This window comes from Bos taurus, chromosome 2 (genome assembly GCF_002263795.3).
Source record: "Bos taurus isolate L1 Dominette 01449 registration number 42190680 breed Hereford chromosome 2, ARS-UCD2.0, whole genome shotgun sequence".
In the NCBI taxonomy this organism is placed as follows: domain Eukaryota; kingdom Metazoa; phylum Chordata; class Mammalia; order Artiodactyla; family Bovidae; genus Bos; species Bos taurus.
In genome coordinates this window covers 122,632,362-122,654,283 of record NC_037329.1, presented here as the reverse complement: position 1 = coordinate 122,654,283, position 21,922 = coordinate 122,632,362, and the positions used below count along the sequence as shown (strand labels likewise).

The following is a 21,922-nucleotide window of genomic DNA, read 5'->3' as shown; positions in this document are numbered from 1 at the left end:
GAAAATGAGGAGGAGACATTTAGCTTAGCCAGGAGACATTTATAATCTGTTGGGTTCTAATACAGGCCCTTTGGGCTCACAACAGGTGCAGAGCCCAGAGAGTGCAAATGAAGAGAACCAGGCGGAGAGTGGGGTCAGGCCTTTTGAGGATGCTCCCTGTCATGGGCACCCAAGAAGGTGAATTTTCTGATTTTTCAAAAGAAGTTGGACATTGCGACGCCATGTGGGATGTCTTTAATAAACCCTCTCACAAGACAAAAACAAAACAGAAAGAAAGAGACACAAACAAGAAAAGGGTTATCTGCTCTGGGGCACTATATTGGAAAAAATAATAATAGTAATAAAGCACAAACTCAGATTCCAAAGTTCTGTATTTTTCAAAATAAAGATCACACATTGTTTAGAGACAATCTACACAAGAGTTACAAAAAATAGTTGCCCAGGCATAAGCATACACAGGTTTGTTAATTATACACATATGGTTACAAGTGTGCTTGCAAAAAAGTTCATTGGAAATATACACAAGGCTCTGGAAATGTACACCGTGTAGTGTTACAATTCTATATTCAAACAAGGAAAATTGACAGTATGTTACATTCACTTACAAGTAGACAAAATGCAAAATACAGTTCATCTTCTGTACAAAAAGGAAGGGCAATTCACACTTTACAAGGTGAGAGGGGCTCTGATTGTAAGGAAAGTTAGGGCGGGGTTGAACTTTGCACGTCCTTTTGACTGTCACAAAATAAGCAAAACATTACTTTTTTAGGATTAAAAAAAAAAAACCACTAGTGTGAACTGAATCATCTTGAATAACATTTAGAAAGGATCTCGCTACTATCTGACTAGGTGACAAATAAAACCAAGCTATTTTTTTTTTCTTTTTAAAAGTTAACTAGGCTGTATAAAGAACATTTATTCCTTCAAAAGAAAAAAAAAATTTACTTCTGGTTGAAATTACAATTTACAATATACAACACTATATGCTACGACCATAAAAGGTGTGAATATACACTGAATGCACAGGGCTGGCTAATTTTCTTTTCTTACCAAAAACGTGTTTATGTTGATTCAAACTTCTCCACATTTACATTACAGGTATACAAATGTACAATTGTACAATCAAAAGTATGTTCGACTACTAGGGTACATTATAGATACAGATTAGACATCAAAACAAGAAAATACTACAAATTTGTATATATGCAAAGTCTACACCAAGTATACACTATATATTTATAGAAGCAAGACCAAAAGCAGAGTTGGATTTTTTTTTTTCTCATGCTAAATAATCAGATTTTTGCCTTTCAATGTTAACAGAAAAAAATCCAGTAGGCAGTAAACAATTATACCCGCCCGGCCTTGAAAGACATTCTGGGTGCTCACATCTCCTCCTCACAAAACGGACTACACTATTTTCTTCAGCATAATAGTCTCCAAAAAAGGCAATTTTCAGAAGTTTCATAAACTTAATGTCATAAACTGAGGCTTTTGCAACTCTGAAATGATTTTCATTATATATATATATTTATATATATATATTTTTATAAACATTGTTAAATGCCAGTTTGGGGTCATTTAACTAAAATTCAGACTTCTCAGGGTTTTTTTTTTGTTTGTTTTTCTTTTTTACTAAAATGAGGACGTGGGGAATAGCTATTTTCAAAACTTGCCAGTGAGGCAAATGAGTTAAAAACCTTTTTTCTTTTTTTTTTTTTTAACTTTTTTGTTAAACCAACAACCCTGGAAGTTTGCACACGTGGAATATAGATACAACATTGAACAAAATGCGTGGCCTCCCGTGTACACTGGTTACCTATGTACAAGTGTCCTATACACCAGTAAAACAGCAGGGCAATTAGTCAATTAAAAAAAATAATTAGTACATGTTATGTGTAATAAAATTAAACAAATTTACAAAGGCTTTTCCACTTGTGGATTTGATTCCTTTTTTTGGGAGGAGAGGGTAATCCTGGAGCAACCATTTACCCATTTTTGGATTCTACACTGGAACATTTCTGGTTGCTGGTTGGATTCACCAGTGGGCCAGTGAGGTCAGTGGGAATGAGGGTACGGGGTGACACTGCCTCAGATAATACCATTAGGGGGGCCGCAGATGGGCCCTAAGTCAACGCCATTCTTCATGTAGTATTTCTCCAGCTTGGCCAGGATGTGCTTGCCGTAAGTATACTTGCGAAGAGTCGCGATGTGGGGCCGGATCTGCAGAGAAAGCACAGTCTGTGTTACTCTGGCCTGGGACAGGCTCGGGGGACTCCAGGGTAACTTGCTCCTGGACACCATGAGGTGCCCACAGGTACACATACCCCACAAGCAACATCTTTCACTAGCTCAGCCTGAGCACCTGAATTCACGAGCTACACTGACGCAGCAGATGAGGAGAGCGGCTCCTGTCCTGAGCGCTGATGCAGGATGTGAGGGCTCTGGAGGTCGGACAACTACAGACCACTTCCAGGACAGCGTATGGAGACTGCGCATCCCGTGACACAACCACACCATCCATCAGCGGACAGCAGGCCCTGAGGGAGCCTCTCAGCCCCACGGCTCTCCTGAGCAGCAGGGGCTGCTTTCTGGGGACCACGAACCCTTGCCCTCATCACCTGACCCTGCTCTCCAGTTCACAGCGAATCACAGAAAGCTACTAATGATAACAATAAAAACAATAAACACGAGCCAAGAACCGTCCATTTTGAAGCCTTGTAAGAGAGGTGTGATTATCCTCGTTTCAATGATGAAGACATGGAGGCACAGTGGTGAAGTCACTCATCTAAAGTCCAACAGCCACCCACTGTCTGGCTGCTCCCCTCACAGCTCTGCTCCAACCTCACCCTTCACCTTAGCCCTACGAGCATCTCTTCTGTTCCCCGCCGCCCGCGCCCCCTACCCTGGGGCAGACCCACACCCGCAAGTCCTGTGCATCCCACACAACTCGGGAGGTGCTTGCTCTCTGGAACCACCTCTCTTGCTGGTGACCTCACAGACCCTTCTGCATACCTCAGCTACAACACACTGCGTTCAGAATCATTTGTGGAACCACCAACATGCGACAAAGACAGTGAAGACCCACAACACTGACCTGCTTCCCCATCACAGCTCCCCAGTTACTTACTCAACACAAGACAACATGCCGGGGAAGATGGACATTCTCAAGCCTGAATGTTCCATGCAGATGGTTTTGTCTGTTTAGTTGTGCCCTCAAAGCAAGGAAGGGTCAGGTGGCTCCAGAAACCACTTCTGTGACCCACACAGGACACAGACCCATATTAGCTTTACACTCTCACCTATGAGCCAGCCTGGGAAACTGGGCACAGTCCTTGGCTCGAACTCTGAGCTATGGCACCCAGACCATTTGCCTAACCTTCCTAAATAAACTCACTTGCAGAAAGGACACCACACTTCCATTTGGGTTGCAATCATGACTACATACAGAGCTGACACTTTGGTCCTTAGTACTCAAGGCCCCAGACCCCTTGCTTTTGGCAGCTCTCCAAAAGCTGCCTTCAGTTCCTTCACCTGTCTGTCCCCAGGACTGGCTCACTGATGAGTCTGGCCACTTAACCTTTACATCTGTCCTCTTCTAGACAAACACCACAATGTGCATATACAACACTGCTGAACTCCATCTTCCACTTGATTTAAAGGCAAATGGAAAGCAGCCTGGTCCCTGTCAATGCTCCGTCTTCCTAAAATGCTATGCCTAGCTGTGAAAGAGCAGAAGTCTCAGGCTTTTCAGATTCTTAGGACTCCCCCTCCTCTCTCAACTCCCTCAATCAAACCAGCGGCGAAGCCCCATTCTGTCCACTTCTCTTGAATCTCAAAACCGCCACTCCCCTCTTGGCTTAATTATTTCAACAATCCCCTGTCCAGCCCTCAACTCCCTCCTTTCCTCCAAGGTACTCATTGGCCAGGACCATTATTTGAAATGTAAATGTGATTATGGCACCACAGCCCTGTCCCACTGAACTTGCTGTACTTCTCCATTTAAATACACCGCCTTGTTTCCTGCTTCCAAGCCTGCACACACTAGGTTCCCTCCACCTGGAAAGATTCAGGGCTTTTTTCAAATATCGCTCTCATAGGGAGCCTTCTCTGTACCCCCACATCAGAAGAGGCACTCTTGCACATTCTCACAGCCCTCCCCAGTGTTTCCAGCAGCAGTGTAACTGTCCACAACACTGCTGGGCCCACCAACACAGTGCCCTGGTGAAAGGAGCACGTGTGCTTGTAAGTATCTGGTAAATGGATGAACTCCCAACCTGCTGTGTCTCCTACATTCCCTCCGCCCTCACCAGCATCTTGACAGCCCCATCTGAGTCTCACAGCTTAAGGACTCTGGACTCCCCAGCCTTCAACTGCCATCGCCAACACCAGCATGGTGTTTTGTTTTGAACTGGAGGTTGATGGGTGCCTCGTCTGGCTCAGAACTTGAGTCCAGAGTAAAGAGTCTCATTACCGAACTCTGTTCTCAGAGAGGGCAAGTGGCTCATCACTGCCAGACCACGGTCACCCCCTCCATCGAGAAGGACTGGGTGAATTCAGAGCCCAAAGGCTGAGGGTTCAGATGGGCAACACCCAAAGCTCGAGGTACTGCCTCCCGCAGACACAGTGCGGCCTGCACACCTGCCTGGGGGCTGGCTGGGCTTCTCCGCCCCGTGGTCTGTGTGGAGCCGGCTGGACCTCCTCCATGACAGCTCTGAGGCCATGAGCCTCTTCATGTGCTTTCTGTGTCAGCTCCCACTCACAGCACACAGCACCTCAGATTTCTGTCCCATTTTTTCCTGTCTACCTCCTCTGTAGCCTGGACTTCTCCTCCTACAAAGTCTCCCCTCAAAGGCGTGAGCACAGGCGCTCACGTCACCCTTCCCCACATGTGCTCTGTGGGCAGTGCTCAGTCTCGGCCATCTCTGTGCTGGCGACTGGCACACAGTGGGCACCAGATCAGTGTGCCAGACCAGGTGCTGCCTTAGGCAGGAGCTTGTTCAGTAATGGTGGTGGAATCAATGATGAGAGGGAGGAAAGGAAATAAGGTAAGGAGGCTGATCTGCTAGACTGAGAAGCTGGTCTCCTGGGAGCCATCAGGTAGAAGCATGGCCTGAAGACCGGGAGGGGACTCCCCACAAAGACTGACTTTAACATTCACACCAATTGAGTTACTGATGGAGGGGCAGCAAACACAAGGACAGCGGCCACTCCAGATAAAAGGAAAAAGAAGTCACAATCTAGTGAGAAACTGTGCAAGAAGAAGCAAGATGCCCACCCTCCTGTATTGCAGAACTGAGAAGACGCGAGGGCCGGCTCCTCCTCTCTGATTGAGACTTGCACAGACTGGCCTACCTTGTGCATGACGATCTTCCTCTGGGCTGGCTCTGCCACATCGATCATCTTCTGGACCACGTAGTTGGCATACTGGTCCTTCATCATGGTGTATAAGGCACTGTGGGGACCATCGTTCATGGTGCACACCTCGTCAATAAGCACAGCGCGCTCTGTACGGGAGGCGTGAGTGACACACTTCTCCACAACATTGCTGTAAGGAGACAAATCCAGGGCCAAACCTTAGAGGGACCTCGCTGGGCTGTGCTTGTTTGGCCTGGGCTCTGACCTCAAGGTCAGCAGCAAATGAGGCTTCTTGGAAGATTAATTCCTCATCTGTTTGGCTCTATGAGACCCTATCTTTGCCATCTGTGATCTCCAACGTCAACAATGGCCAAGCACAGGTCATGGAGGGTACCAGACCCAACCATCTAACAGGGGAGGGTAAACCCAGGTAAGTAAAGGTTAATACAACTGGTTATGAACTGAAAATGGGTAATGAACATAATTTCAACAGGCATCAACATCTATCAATTCTCTCCTCACCTCTGTGAGCTTAATGGGGCCAAGAACAAGTTTCTCTCACATCTAGATCCCTAGTGCCACGCACAGAGCTGGGCACTTAAGAGAGGCCCTACAGACTTGCTGAGTGAAGGCAGACACAAGGAGAAACCACAGTCGTCAGTCAACTACTTCACACTGTCTCTTAAGAACAAGAAGGACCCCCAGGTGTGTTGGCATTTCTAAACACTTCACAGATGTCTCAACCTCGGAAAGGAAAAAAAAAGAAATGCGGTTACTTTAAATCAGAGTTCCTCTACAATCCAGAGGGACTGACTGCAGAGGCTGATTAAATCACATCCAGCCATGCTAAAGGGCGCTCCTCACCCAGGAGTGACTGGTTACTCATGAATGTCTGCTTGTGTACGTCAGCAGTACTCTGCTTCTGTGCCTCCATGGGTATGAGGAAGTTGTGTGATGTCTAAGAACAAGAACAATACTTATTCTTTGTATTTGTATTACTGGAGCCAATACTTGGCAGAGAGAACATTTGGTAAGTGGGCGGCTGAACACTCTGCAACGATTTCATGACTGGGGGAAGAGCTGCTCTGGATCACAGAACACTCAAGTAGAAAAGGAACTTTCAAATCTAGCTAATGCAGAAAGCTCTTTTCTGACCATTCTGAAAGATGCCCATTTAGCCTCTGCATGAGAATTTCCAATGATTTGGAAGCAGTTCTGGGGCAACTGACCATGCGAGTGAATGGTTCTCTTAAACATTCTTTATATACTAAAATAAAATGTGCTTCCCTGAAATTTCACCCATTTGTCTTAATTTTGCCTTCAGCAGCTGAAAAAAGGATGTCTACACCTATTCTAGGAACACCAGAAGGCAAGAGATAGTGTCTCACTCCTTTCAAAGGCCAGCCCTATATAATCGAACAGTCATCACAAATAACCGCCACCAAGTCCCTACTCCAGGTCCCTACACCAACTCCTTACTTTTGATTTTTAAATCAAAAGAGAGGGTGCTGGTTCCACATCACTCTGAAAGGACCCTTGCCATGTTATCTGGTTTAGCATACTGAGCCTTTATTACGTACGTGCTTTTATTTAGCAAACAAAATTCTCAAGCTAAAATGTTCAAGAACTACTACCATCCTACCAGACATTTCTTCAATCTTTCTTCTTAAGACAGAGTAAATCAAATCTGATAATCACATTTAAGACCACAAACAGCCTCTCCCTTCTGATACAGCAGCAGTATGTGAAAACTTTTCCCCTCACGTTCCTCCCACAGCACTCTGCAATTCTAGCATGAGCTGAAGTTGTGGCGTGTGAAAGTGAATCTCCTAATAGACACTGGCTTCTCCCTTAGCAGAAAAGGGAGTTAGGACATTACTAAGCCAGTCACGATGTCCAAATGTTCAAGCAAAGAATCATCACTTTTTAGAACTGCCAGGCTGAGTTGTCCCTTCATCCACCCAAGACCAGAGTGGTCAGATTTAGAACAGAATTTTCTACTAAGCTAGGCTGGCAACAGGACACTCATTCTTCTGGGTGGAAGACTGACTCCTTGACAGTAACATGTCTTTCAAGAAGGTACTCAGGGTCGGCTATCACACTTGACAAGATCACTCACTGATGAGGATCTCACCTGGCCAAAGCCTCCCTGCCACCTTAACACACACTCCATATTGTTCTAGTCTTTAAAGTTTATTCTAGTATTTCTGAAACTGTGGTTCTTAAATTGATTGTGGGTGATAAAATCAACTTAGTGATTTGAGACTAGCTTTTTTTGTTTGTTTTTTTTTAAATGAAACAGAGTAGTCAGTGTCAATTAATCATGGGCAATCCTCAGTTATGTGTGTATGCACGAGCCTATGCATTCAAAGTTGATGGAAAATGTACTTTGTATTCTGGGTTACCATCAAAAATCTCGTAAGGTCACTAACTTGCTTAATTGGTTTGTTTCTATTCAATTTTCAAATTTACTGGCTCTTTTGTTATCTTTAATTTACTGTTAAATTTACTGTTAAAGCCATATAACCAATTTTATTTCAGATGTTATACTTTTCCACTCTAGAACTTCCCTGTTAATTCTTTCTGTAATAAAGCTTCTAATTCTCTGCTGCTGCTGCTAAGTCGCTTATCATGTCCGACTCTGTGCGACCCCATAGACGGCAGCCCACCAGGCTCCGCCATCCCTGGGATTCTCCAGGCAAGAATACTGGAGTGGTTTACCACTTCCTTCTCCAGGGGATCTTCCCGACCCAGGGATCGAACCCAGGTCTCCCACATTGGAGGCAGATGCTTTAACCTCTGAGCCACCAGGGAAGCTTTACATTTTTGAGTATAAATACTTTATAATACTTTAAGTACCTTAAAATATAGTATTTTAAAATACTAATTACTTATATAAAATTTGTAAAATGTATAATTTATAAAATTATAAAATTTATACTTTATATAATTATACTTTTTCATAATTTTAATACATTTTTATTAATTTTAATTTTAAAAATAATAGTTTTATATACTTATATATAATTATAAAATTATATACTTTATAAAATGCTTTATAACCCTTCTCTGCTAACTCCAACATCTGGGTGGTATGGAACTATATTCACCGGGGATTTTTCCATTTTCATTTTTTCTTCTTGAGTATAGGTCACATTTTTCTGTTATCTAGACATGACAAATGATGCACTGTTACCCTGAGTTCTGTCATATTCCTAAGAGTATTACTCTCCTAACCTCTTTTTGGGGAAACTGCAAACCTCTCCCAAGCAGTAAGCAGCAGACGAAATCCCCACTACATTCTTTCGGCCTTGGTAGGGCTGCCTCGGGTTCGTCCTGTGCAGTTTGGTTCAGGAGTGAACCAGATGTACAAAGTTTAAACTTAGGCTCCCCCCGCCTCCCTGGTTCTCTTCCTTTCCAGAATTTCTCCCCTGTCACTGCCTTCTCGGAACACCAGTGATCCTAACTTAGCCTACAGACTAAAACTTTCCTAATTATAGTCAACAACACCTTTTATAAATTTCAAAGTTACTAACAGACTAGATTTTTAATGGTTCTCAACACAAAAAATGATAATTATGTGACATAACAGCTAAAGTTATTGTAGGAATATTACAACATATAAATGTATCAAACCAACAGGTTGTACACTTAAAACCTGCACAATGTTACCTGTCAATTATGTATCTCCCGACTTTCCCAAAAAAGGAGGTGTGGGAGGAGGAGGAGGAAATTTTCCCAATGCAGTGAACCTTCTTTCAAGTATCAACAACCTCCTCTACTCACTTCTGGTTATCGCTGTGTTCCTGGTCACCATCTAATATCTGCAGGTAGTTTCTGGCATTTTGTCAACAATTTATTAGTTGTTATACATGAGAGAGTTGGGCCCCAAATAGCTACTCACTTATTATCAGACCACAACCCTAATACTTAACACTATACAAGGGTGAGACATTAAATACACTGAACAAGACAGTAAATAGGACTGTGACCCCAAAAAGAGACCTAAGAGGTTCTGTCTTCTATTTTCCTAATCCTAGCAAAAGTCCATAAAAACCAATACAAGGTCTAGGAGATGATCCTAATGTGGTCAGGGTGTTGAGACACTGGATCTGGGGTGCTTTTATTTTTTGTCTCTATTTTCCATGCTGTAATAAGATTTCATAAATTAAAAGTAAACAATTTAAAAATCAAGGCTGTAGGAGTCACACCTGCCCTGCAATTTACTTTAAAAACAAGAGAAGAAAAATATTCCAAAAAATACAGAGAACTATATTATACGTAAGATAAGATACACAGACTCTACTCAGAAGAGCAGATCATTAACCCACTGGAGGGCCATCAATTTCTTCTTCAATCTCTGCTACTTATAAGTTACCTAAAACATCTTTCACAACCTGGGAATAACTAATACATTTAATTATTGGGCTGGTATGATATGAAGACTTGAAAAGAGATTTTGAAGAATATGAAGGCCTTATACAAAGATATGGTTACCTTCCTTTTAACTCCAGTATCAATGAGGAAACTAAGTAAAGAACATTTCACAATTCCAAAAAAGTAAATTCATGAAATACCCAGTTTACCAAAGTACAAAATGTATGTGCTTTAGAAACAAATTCCCCAGATTTCAAAGTGGCTCACTCTAGGGAAGTAAGGAGCCCACTAAGAGACGTCTTATGTTTCATATTTTGCAGTAGAACTCAATAGCTATGTATTACTTTAAGGAAAATAAACATTAAAAAGAAGAAGAAGAAGAAGAAGAAAACAGTATGACAATTTCTCTAGACCTGAAATACTATTTAATCATTTCTTCTGGAAAACAGTCTGTGTAATTCAAAGCACATACCTTGCAAATTTGTGCTGACTCAACACAAGTACATTGCCTCGAATTTCTGCTACAATTTTACTTTTATCCTCAGGACGACCATGCTCCAATACATGCTGGATTACGTAATTTCCATACTGATCCTGTTTCAAAAACAACAGAAAATTTTTAATTTATATAAACAAGCTCTATGCTACCTAAATTCTGACATTAATCAACACCTATCTTCCTTTGACACCATGATGGCTTACCTGAATACTAAAGAACACATACGGAATTTTTTAAATGGACAGGTAGTGACAATTTTCCCCTATCATTACAAAACAGGAGCACATCATTACTAGACAATGGAATGTTTCTATATGTATTTATGCCAAAAGGTCCTAGTCAGGGATTCCAAATAAAGAGCTATTTTTTCTAACAAATGGACAAATGGGTCTCTGCACCTGTCTGTAACAAAGAAAAACTGGAAACACTGGCATCACCTAACTAAATACCACCACAAGCGTATACTGGAGACACCCATCTAAAGTGAAAGGCGTGTTTAAAGAGTAAGTGTGTGAGCAAGGAATTCCAAAGGCACAAATATTTATTTGTAAGATGTAAAAAATTAAGTGCATACAAAGAATACTTTTTTTAATAAGTGCCTATGCCAAATGTGTCTGCTTCTGGACAGCAGGATTATGGAACATTTCTTGTGTTCTGCTGCTCCTTTCTGAACTTTTAATTTTTTCTACAATGAATATTAATACATTTATAATCTCACATATCTCAGCAAAACAAGCAACAAGCACCACTCCAAAAATTGCTTTAAGACAACATACTACATGAAGGAAGTGTTCAAACAGTATGATATGGGAGAAAATTTTAGTCGAAGCAAGACAAATTTAAAAAACCACAGAAATCAACTAATCCATTTAGTTCATTTGAAAAGATGAAACTGACAGACTACATGGCCTGCCTAAGTGGCCGCAGCGAGCGTAATCCACCACAGGGCTCTGGTTTTTGACAGTTCCTGGCAGATCTCTTGATGCCTCAGAGGTAGATCTCAACTCCAAGGGCAGGGTTCTACTCATCACCCATATTCATAAAAGATGAACCACGCTGGTATAAATGAAAACTTTCCCAGAGCTTCAATGGGCATTTTAAACACATTAACCCCTTCGGGAAAAGAAACCTGTGCTGAAAAAACGCATAAGCCCCCAGGTGTTCGCAGTTACTCTACCGGCAACTCCACTACCTGTACAAGTTGCTCTGTGTGCTGGTGAAGCTCCTCTAAAATAGGGAGTGTCTGGTCAGGGAGACAGTGCTCCAGAATCCTCTGAATCACTCGGCAGCCATAAGGATGCGTGGACAAAGCAAACACCTAGGGCAGACCAACACAGACAAGAAAACCAAAGGTAACAGGCGCCACTTTCAATACTTCAGCATTATTTGTATACATTTTTTCATTAATTTTCCCAATGACCTCGAGAGACAGTCATGATTATTCTTGGTATACAGATGAGAAAACCAAAGTGCCTAAGTTTACATCATGTGCCTAAAGACTTACAGACAGTAAATGACACAGCCAGGATATTATTTCCTACTCTGACTACAAGTCCAAATTATTAAGTATGGCATTTAAGTTCTCTCTGCAAATAATAAGGTGTGTATGGACAAATGAGGATAAACTCTAACTTCTTAAACCCATTCCAAGAATTCATAGATTTATACAAACCCAAAACTAAGAAGGACCTTCCCAAAAAGTTTCTTTAGAAAGGAACAGAGAATTAATTAAGGTCATAGAAAACACAGTTAAAAAGAGTCCACAGGGTCAAATGATGGCTTTAAAAACAGAAAAAGGGTTTGGACCAAAGCCTGAATGCTTTCACATAACCACAGGATAATGTTCTGAATTGAGTTGGGGTGTTTTCCAGCAAGAATGGATTCCTCTTTTGTTGAGTCTGGAACAAGGGGAACACACAGGCTTCAGATTCAGAGGACCCAGTCTCAACTCTGCCCTTCCTACCTGAATGACCTGGAGCATCTGCACCTCAAATTTATTGTCAAGAATAATGACAGTAGTGATGAGAACACTTAATACGCTCCCTAGTGGCTCAGACGGTAAAGAATGTGTCTGCCATGCAGGAGACCCAGGTTTGATCCCTGGGTTGGGAAGATCTCCTGGAAGGAAATGGCTACCTACTCCAGTATTCTTGCCTGGAGAATCCCACGGACAGAGGAGCCTAGTGGGCTACCATTCATGGGGTCTTAGATGTTCACCAAGTGTCAGTCACAGTACTAGGTGCTCTATACGCAGCTCCATGTGCACAGCTATACACCTGACACACTGCTGTTCTGCTCAATTTTAGCTTTATAAAAATGGTAAACATTCAGTCTAGAACTTATTTCACTCAACATAGTGATTCAAATATTTACTTATAATACTATGAGCTTCTATCATTTATTCTGTTTATCTGTATAGCATAAAGTCGAGAAAGATTTTTTTGGGGGGGGGGGGGGAATCCTGATCCTCTCCTGATAGGCATCTAGCTTATTTAGTCTTTTCCTATTAGAAGACTAATGCTGCTTTAAACATGTCTAAACATATCTCGTCAGAGAGGGCAATGGCACCCCACTCCAGTACTCTTGCCTGGAAAATCCCATGGACGGAGGAGCCTGGTGGGCTGCAGTCCATGGGGTCACTAGAGCTGGACACGACTAAGCGACTTCACTTTCACTTTTCACTTTCATGCATTGGAGAAGGAAATGGCAACCCACTCCAGTGCTCTTGCCTGGAGAATCCCAGGGACGGGGAAGCCTGGTGGGCTGCCATCTGTGGGGTTGCACAGGGTCAGACACGACTGAAGCGTCTTAGTAGCAGCAGCAGCAAACATATCTCATGGTATACATGACCAAATATTTCATCAGGTATATACCTACGCCGGGAATGCTGAACTTCAAGACTGTGATCCCTGGTTGAGGAACTAAGATTCCACATGTCACGTGGCATGGCCAAAAAAAAACAAAGAAAATGATCTGCTATTTGTGGTCTTATTTTGCATTTTCATGATTACTAATGGGATTACTTTTTCATGTTTCTTCTGTCTACTCAGGCTTTCAGCCCATTTCTGAATTAACTTGTATTATTCTCTTTGATTTTAAGAGTTCTTTATATATGCTGGTTATCAATTCACTGGCATTTTCCACCTTGAAAATATTCCCCCCGCTTTGGTGACTTAATCCGCTTACTTTTTTGTATATTTCAAGCACACACAAAAAAAGGTCTTAAACAGAGGTACTCTTTTTTAAATTAACTCAGAAAATCCCAAATAATCCCAAGTTACTGTCTGGGCTTCCCTTGTGGCTCAGCTAGTAAAGAATCCGCCTGCAACTCGGGAGACCTGGGTCTGATCCTTGGGTTGGGAAGGGCTACCCACTCCAGTATTCTGGCCAGGAGAATTCCATGGACTGTGCAGTCCATGGGGTCGCAGAGAGTCTGACATGACTGAACGACTTTCACTTTCAGTGTCTGTACTCTACTTAACCATTGCTGTAATTGAGCAAACTGCAAAACCTAAACTATTCTAAAATCCCATTTCGATACAGGCTTTAGGAGTTCACATGACTATACCTGAAAATTTACCTGATATTTCCAATCTCCCCTCCTTTTCAAAAACAACAACAACAAAAGCTGTGGTATGACAAAATATCAACTCTGCTTGGAAGCTGGTGCTAAAAGCACACTGGTTCTTATGATACACAATAAACAGGCAAAATCAGAAGCTAGTTCTGGTTGGGCGCCACTTAACAGAGTTCAAACCAACCTGATCATTGCCCCAACCAACACCCCAAAATTAAGAAGCACGTTGGTGTTTTCTTAAGATGGGGGGACAGGGAGGGATGGAGGGGAGGTAGACATGTAGGGCCTCAGTCAACCCCTGCATTAGAAATGCAGAGTCTTCACCACTGGACCACCAGGGAAGTCCCACACCTTGTTAAAGATATATATAGTCACACATAACCTGTAAGACTGGTTTTGTAAATCACCTAAATTTTAAAACATGATAAAAACTTTTAACTATCAAGATAAATAGTACTTAACCAAATGAAAAAACTTACTCTTCAAATATAAGACTTCACAACTCTGATGATACTATCTCATCCTGACATGATCGGGTATCTGCTTTAATGATGGAGAGAAGATCCATGGACAATTAAGGGAAGAGCTGGAGGTACACAGAGCTAGTACCTAGTAACACTGAAGAGGACTGCTATTTACTGCAATCTAAAATACACTAAAAGCCCCTGAGAACACTCCCATCGTGTTCTCTGCTCACAATGGAAATACCCATCAACTTGTTTCCCTTATTTCTTTACTAAGTCACTTACCTGCCCCTTAAACGCATCGATGATGAACTGCAGAGACTGGGGCTGCACACATTCGATGCACTTCTGCACCACGTGATTGCCATTCTGGTCTTTCACACACTTGAGGACGTGGCCATCCAGTTCCCGAACCATTTCATTCTAGTTGAGACAAGGAAAGAAAGCACCACCAGAATCACAGAGAGCAAAAACCTGGACAGTCAACATTCTCCTTGCCAAACACAAAAGCACGGAGCAGGGAATCCATGACAATGAAAGTGGGACATCTCAGCTGTGGCACTCAGACAGCCTTGTAATGAGGACTGGAGTTTTTCCATGTGATAGCAAATTTCCTGTAACAATAACCAGTCTTAAGAAAAGTTCTCTAACTTGCAAAAGACCTCTTGGAGTTCCAAAAAAATGCAGTCAATTTCAAATAGAAAGGAGCCAGTATCAAATCAACTATACTGTATTAGAGACTATCACATACAATTCACCATTTGTCACCATGACAACCCTGTAAAGTACCTATCACTAAAAATGACAGTAGTTAATCTAGAGCCAACTCTAGCTAGGCAGACCTCTAAGTGTTTAACATGATCTGACTCATGAATCTGCCTGACAGTCCTCTGCAGTGGCCACTACTACAGATGAGGAAATCAAGGCACAAAAAAATTAGCTGACTTGTTAAATTTCATAGACCTGGACTTGCCCCAATTCAAACCCAAGTAATCTGACTCCTGTGTGTGGCGATACACAGATCATGTCAGCAAATGACTGGTCAATTAAATATTACCCTGCACTCTCTCCTCCACCCATATATATGAATATATGAACATACTGAGTCTGAGAAGGGTTAAAACTATAGACAGTGACTGAATCAGAACTCTAGCCTGAGTCTGTGACTCCAACATGATCTTTCCACCAGGCCAGACTGACTGCATAATCAGCTGGAACGGTACTCTCAGTTAATGAAAAGTATCCAAAGTCAGGGAAAAATACAGGACAAGACCAGACATTATGTGGTGTGTATGTGTGTGTGGGTGACATGGGTACCAAAAAAGAGCCATTGGGATTTTTATTGGATGCCCTCCCGAAACTCGCTGACTCAGGTCTCCTTCGCTGAATACCTGCACAACAGCTGGGCCCTGGTACTTTCTGCCCAATTTCTTTGCTGTATACAATCTCTATATATTAGCTACACAGTGCTGACTCTATATTTATGGTATGGGAGGAGACAGCAAACCAGTTTAAGATGGTGACATTTACGAATACAATTGTCTTAAATCCTTGAGACGTTAAGCATGTAAAAGCACTAAAAGATTTTCTAATTAAAGAAATTCAACACTACACTGCCAGGGACTAAACAAGCAATAGATTCAGGACAGTTTGCCGAAAAAACTAATCAAATGTCAGAAAAGAGTAACTTATGGAAACATAATTATGAGAATGACAAATAGAGAATGATGCTTATATAAAGATAAAGCACCAGTTCTAATAATCAAAATGAAGGGGAACTGGCTTCCCTGAATATTTTCTTGAGCCCAAAGAGGTAAAAACCCCACTGGAGATCAATTTATTTCACCTAAAATACACTTACATCTGGAAAACACTAGGTTATTTGTACTGGGAAAGGTAGTTTAGACCCAGAACAGGAATCCCAGAGAAACCAGATCAGGAGAAGATACTCAGGAATATATAGGGTAGAAAGAACAATGCGGGGGCGGGGTACAGGGAAGAGAAGGGAGACATAAACTACTACAATGTAGCCACTGGATCAGAAAACAAACCAAAAAATACAGTAAAATATTTTTTAAAAAAACAACAATGTATCATATTCATGGGAGAGGGCAAAGATGTGGAAAATACCTGGGAAATCAAAATTTCCTGCTTGATTTCAGTAAGCAGGCATTATGGTCAAGAGAGGGGAAAAAGTTCCATGTTCAAAAGAAACAAGAAAATTAACAAGGAAAGATTCAGTCATCATATTTTCATCCTGGAACATCCCAGGGAAAATTAAAACTGATAACGATCTGAACATTAGGAGAAAACAAACTAGTAGCCTCACCCCTGCTTCTAATCACTTACACACAACATCCTCCTCTTCCCGCTGTACCTCCTGTGCTGGGCACTGAGTGGAATGAACTCCCAACCTGCTGTGTGTCCCCTACATTTCCTCCGCCCTCACCAGCATCTTGACAGCCCCATCTGAGTCTCACAGCTTAAGGACTCTGGACTCCCCAGCCTTCAACTGCCATCGCCAACACCAGCATGGTGTTTTGTTTTGAACTGGAGGTTGGTGGGTGCCTCGTCTGGCTCAGAACTTGAGTCCAGAGTAGAGTCTCATTACCGAACTCTGTTCTCAGAGAGGGCAAGTGGCTCATCACTGCCAGACCACGGTCACCCCCTCCATCGAGAAGGACTGGGTGAATTCAGAGCCCAAAGGCTGAGGGTTCAGATGGGCAACACCCAAAGCTCGAGGTACTGCCTCCCGCAGACACAGTGCGGCCTGCACACCTGCCTGGGGGCTGGCTGGGCTTCTCCGCCCCGTGGTCTGTGTGGAGCCGGCTGGACCTCCTCCATGACAGCTCTGAGGCCATGAGCCTCTTCATGTGCTTTCTGTGTCAGCTCCCACTCACAGCACACAGCACCTCAGATTTCTGTCCCATTTTTTCCTGTCTACCTCCTCTGTAGCCTGGACTTCTCCTCCTACAAAGTCTCCCCTCAAAGGCGTGAGCACAGGCGCTCACGTCACCCTTCCCCACATGTGCTCTGTGGGCAGTGCTCAGTCTCGGCCATCTCTGTGCTGGCAGCTGGCACGCAGTGGGCACCAGATCAGTGTGCCAGACCTGATGCTGCCTTAGGCAAGAGCTCATTCAATTAACAGTGTAAGTGAAGAAAACTAGAAGGTATATTGGAAAAAGTTTTGTTTGTTGGGGTCAGTTCGGGTATAAGGAATTGACAACTTTACTTTCTTCACCTGTTGCCAAATGAAAAACCCACCTTTAAAATCACACCTACTAAAGACTTAATTCTGGTCAAAAGGAAAAGTATTTGAAACCACTGGTTTTAACAACAAGACACTTGATCCACTATAAATTTACAAAATCCACTGCACAATTCATGCTTGCCATGCACAGAAGGCAGCCACAAGCACCAAGGAAAACTGAGAGGAAACTAAAGACTGACGAATGTACAAGGTTCACCACATGTGCCATGAAGAGACACCAAACACCGAGAGAAGAGTTAAAGGGGAAACTTACAATTACCTGCTGGTCTGAGGGAATAAACTCAAGAGCTTTCTGGATAACACGGCAGCCATACATCTGCAGTGCCAATGACAGGACGTGGCCTCGAATCCGCTCAGCCAAAGCCAGCTTCTGTTCAAGGCTGCCAAACTAGACACAACATGTGGGTGAGCACCATTACTTAGGTAGAAAGAGAGGCCAGAGAAAGCAAAGCATTCACTATTCTGCATCAACCACTGGCATACCTCTTTTAGCCCTGTCATCTGTGATTAACTAAACCTTTTGTTTATAAACCCTTTGTTTCTTCAAGGCAGTACTTATCAGAATGTGATTAAGAGGAACTCTTTTTAATGTTAAAAACACTTCTCAGATATCCAACTGTAGTAGTTTCTGCTAAACAAACAGGCAATTCCTCAAAGTTGCCCTTAACTCATCAATACTATTAAATATACCTATATGCCATTAATTACAAGAGCATTTACATTTATTCTAAAAACAACAGTACATGTGGAAGACACTTTATTATTAAAGCTTTAGACAATGTCTGAGGGATATCTAAGGATTTCTTGCAGCAAACCTACATCACTTTAGGTGTCTGAGTCTGTAAGTTGAACTTTGTGAAGTTTAAGCCAAAGCACACATGCACACTCCTTCTGAATATGCTGTTCTATACTACTGTAAGAAATGACAATGTCTATTTATACAAGTCAACAGGATCAGGGGGAAAGTTGGTAAAATCAAGGGGTAGGACTGCACAATGTCAAGTCTTCCTAGAATGTCTCTCCATCCTTGGTTTTTTACTTTCATTTGAATAGCACATGAGACTGATAAAGAGACTTTATGATTAAGAATGCCCAACCCACTTATTTTCCATAAAAGGGAACTCAAGTCCAGGGACGTTCTCTAAGTCAGAGAAGTTCTCCAGCTTGTCCCAAAGCGTACTGCTATCATCAACCGCTCATGTGGCCAGCCTAGCTGCATTAACCTCTGGAGTTGGGGAGGTCTGTGTTTTTACATATACGTGACCAAAATGGCAGTGAAAAGGTATCTGAAAGTCAAAATTGTAAGAGTCATATTTAGGCTGATTCCTCAATCCACAGCTAGAGAATTCAGAGTCAAAGAACTTAGATTTTGATGAGAAAAGTTGGGAAGATAAAGACTGTGAGTGAGCCATTTTTTAAAAATCTTCACAAAAACCCAAAAAAATAAGATGTAAGAAGATTACAAATTTCTCTTGTTGAGGGACAGGTAATGTGCAGAGTTGCCGCATTTTACCCCTGTACCAAATGTTTCATCTCAATGTTTCACTCCTTTCTGGCTTTATAATAGGGTTATTGATACCACGGCCGTGTAGTACATCACAGCTACAATGGTCAGTAAAAAAACAAAACAAAACAAAACAAAAAAAAAACTGTGCCTTTCTGACATTTTAGTTTAGAAGAGGAAATAGACATTAATCCAACAATCTCACTGATCCTTTCCAAAGACAATGATAACAAGAGTAGACATTATCTGCATTAATAGGAATAATAAGGAATCAAGGCTGAAGGATCACCCATGTATCAATCCTCATGACTGGTTTATGATGAAAAACACTAGAGTTGGTGTTCAAAGATAATTCTCTAGGAAACCATTTTTTAAATTTTTTTCAGAACTTTATTGTGGCCCTCCTAAAATTATCTGACACAAATTTTTTCCTCCAAACATGACACTTTCAGTGAAACTATTTTGGCAATCAGAAATATTGTGCTGGATCCTAAATGAAGAGAGTGGTTCTACAAGCATGTTTCTCAAATACACTAGCATTATCTGCTTGGCTATTTAAACGATGCACTTCTGCTAACGAACTGGAGAAATATTTAATCGTGCTTCAAAAAGACCATTCACACTTCATTTTAATGACTGGAATGAAATTGCAATTCTAAAAACAGCTAATGAAAATCAAAATGCTGTGGAGATTCTCTAAAGGCACAAGACAGAAAGAACAAAGGCTTACTTCAAAGAACTTCTGAATGACGTAATTTCCAAATACATCCACCATCAGCTGGTAAGCGGCCTGAAGGATTTCATTGAAGACAAGTTGGCGTTCGGCTGGTGTGGCACGCTCAAGTTTCAGCTGAATGAATCTGAAGTACAAAGTAAAAAGAGCAATCACAGCATTTTAGGAAGACTTGGAAAATATCTAAAGACTAGCTCAATTTATGTAATTTTTCAGTTCTGAAGCTATATGTATTTGTGTGCATATACATATATGCACACACACAACTGTTACTTAAATAAATCACTTGAGCTCACTTACTTGAAGAATTACTGAAAAGGAAAAAAGTTATACTATGAAGTACCCCCTATTTTAACCAAGCTTTTAAAATTATATTTAAGTTCCAGTAGATGTCATTACAACAGGACATGTAATTTCCCTGTGGGATGGAGGGAGAGATGACAAGTGGGGCAGAAAAAGAGAAGAAGGTGAAGGCAAGAGGCACAACACCAGGAGAACCTGGCCAGGCGTTTCCTCTTAGAAAACCAGTCCCACATCAATAGACTTAAAAGCCCATGGTCCCTATTTTAGTCTTCAACACACATTCATATGAAGTACATATGTAGTACATATTCATTAATGGTGGGGAACAGTAGTCATCTATGTGCAGGATCTTTCTAAAGTAGCAGCTACTCAGTTTGCCTTTTTTAGCTCAGAAGACTGTATTTAAAAAACCATGTTTTTCTCTTAATCTGGACTTTAGGATTTAAATATGAAAAATCCTTACCCAGTAGCAAGCTGGTAGAATTTAAAGAGGAGGCAAATTCTTTGGGAATTGTTTTAGTGGAATCATCGGAGAGAAAGAAACGGGGAGAGAGAAGGCTGGATGATGTCATCATAACTCTGCCTGTTCCTGAGGACCAAGGTCCCTTTCTGTGAAGTCCACTGGAACAGGGAGCAGTAACCAAAGCTAAATAACAGCATTTTCTAACCTCTGTGCAGACCCTTACTTCTACAGAAGGGAACAACAAAGGAAAGTGGTGGCAACATCTTATTCCTGAGCCTAAGGATCCAAACTTGCATTTGAACAGTGTCTCTGAGAGAAAGATTCTTAACAGTGATTAAAGCAGCAAGTACTGTACAAACGTCTTTGTGTTAGTATTTCTGTTTTTCTTGAACTGTAGACATTCTGTGAGGTCTCATGAACAAAGGCTAATGAACACCAGGCTAATCTTTCAGAAAGGTAAAAAGGCTTGTTTCAGCATGTGATCCAGATTATTGTTCAGTCGCTCAGTCGTGTCCAACTCTTTGAGACCCCATGGACTGCAGCAGGCCAGGCTTCCCTATCCTTCACCATCTCTTAGAGCTTGATCTAACTCATGTCCATCAAGTCAGTGATGCCATCTAACCACCTCCTCCTCTGTCATCCCCTTCTCCTCCTGCCTTTAATCCTTCCCAGCATCAGCGTCTTTTCTAAAAAGTGTTCTCGTATCAGGTGGCCAATGTATTGGAACTTCAGTTTCAGCATCAGTCTTTTTAATGAGTATTCAGGATTGATTTCCTTTAGGATTGACAGGTTTGATCTCCTTGCAGTCCAAGGAAAGGACTCTCAAGGGTCTTCTCCAACACCATAGTTCAAAACCATCAATTCTTTGGCGCTCAACTTTCTCTATGGTCCAACTCTCACAGACATGACTACTGGACATGACTACTGGAAAAATCATAGCTGTGACCATAGGGACCTTTGTCAGCAAAGGAATGTCTCTGCTTTTTAATAAGCTAGGTTTGTCATAGTTTTTCTTCCAAGGAGCAAGCGTCTTTTAATTTCATGGCTGCAGCTGCCATCCAGAGTGATTTTGGAGCCCCCAAAAATAAAGCCTGTCACTGTTTCCATTGTTTTCCCATCTATTTGCCATGAAGTAATGGGACTGGATGCCATGATCTTCATTTTTTGAATGCTGAGTTCTAAGCCAGCTTTTTCACTCTCTTCTTTCACTTTCATCAAGAGGCTCTTTAGTCCTCTTTGCTTTCTGCCATAAGGGTGGTGTCATCTGCATATCTGAGGTTGCTGATATTTCTCCCAGCAATCCTGATTCCAGCTTGTGCTTCATCCAGCCTGGCATTTTGTGTGATGTACTCTGAATCTAAGTTAAATAAGCAGGG

At 41.9% G+C, this 21,922-nt stretch overlaps 1 protein-coding gene and 2 non-coding genes across 28 annotated transcripts in view; all 3 read right to left on the bottom strand.

Moving 5' to 3' along the window:
• Positions 1 to 297: 297 nt before the first annotated feature.
• Positions 298 to 21,922, bottom strand: part of PUM1 (pumilio RNA binding family member 1) — a 125,988-nt gene continuing 104,363 nt past the window's right edge. For 16 of the 26 annotated variants that reach the window (XM_005202941.5, XM_005202948.5, XM_005202947.5 and 13 more), the window contains 7 exons: positions 19,778 to 19,907; positions 17,797 to 17,931; positions 14,558 to 14,695; positions 11,424 to 11,549; positions 10,205 to 10,326; positions 5,353 to 5,545; positions 354 to 2,220 (listed from right to left, as the gene is read on the bottom strand). In XM_005202941.5, the coding sequence (XP_005202998.1) occupies positions 2,089 to 2,220; positions 5,353 to 5,545; positions 10,205 to 10,326; positions 11,424 to 11,549; positions 14,558 to 14,695; positions 17,797 to 17,931; positions 19,778 to 19,907 (976 nt within the window). In that variant the 3' untranslated portion in view covers positions 354 to 2,088. Of the gene's footprint in view, positions 2,221 to 5,352; positions 5,546 to 10,204; positions 10,327 to 11,423; positions 11,550 to 14,557; positions 14,696 to 17,796; positions 17,932 to 19,777; positions 19,908 to 21,922 lie in introns of all 26 variants that reach the window. The other 10 variants (XM_005202944.5, XM_010802429.4, XM_024975964.2 and 7 more) reach the window with 3 other exon arrangements.
• LOC112443643 (small nucleolar RNA SNORD103/SNORD85) lies at positions 4,431 to 4,515 on the bottom strand. Its single transcript, XR_003032046.1, has one exon. It is a non-coding gene; the product is annotated as a small nucleolar RNA SNORD103/SNORD85 (small nucleolar RNA).
• Positions 16,845 to 16,927, bottom strand: LOC112443645 (small nucleolar RNA SNORD103/SNORD85). The gene has a single exon (XR_003032050.1). It is a non-coding gene; the product is annotated as a small nucleolar RNA SNORD103/SNORD85 (small nucleolar RNA).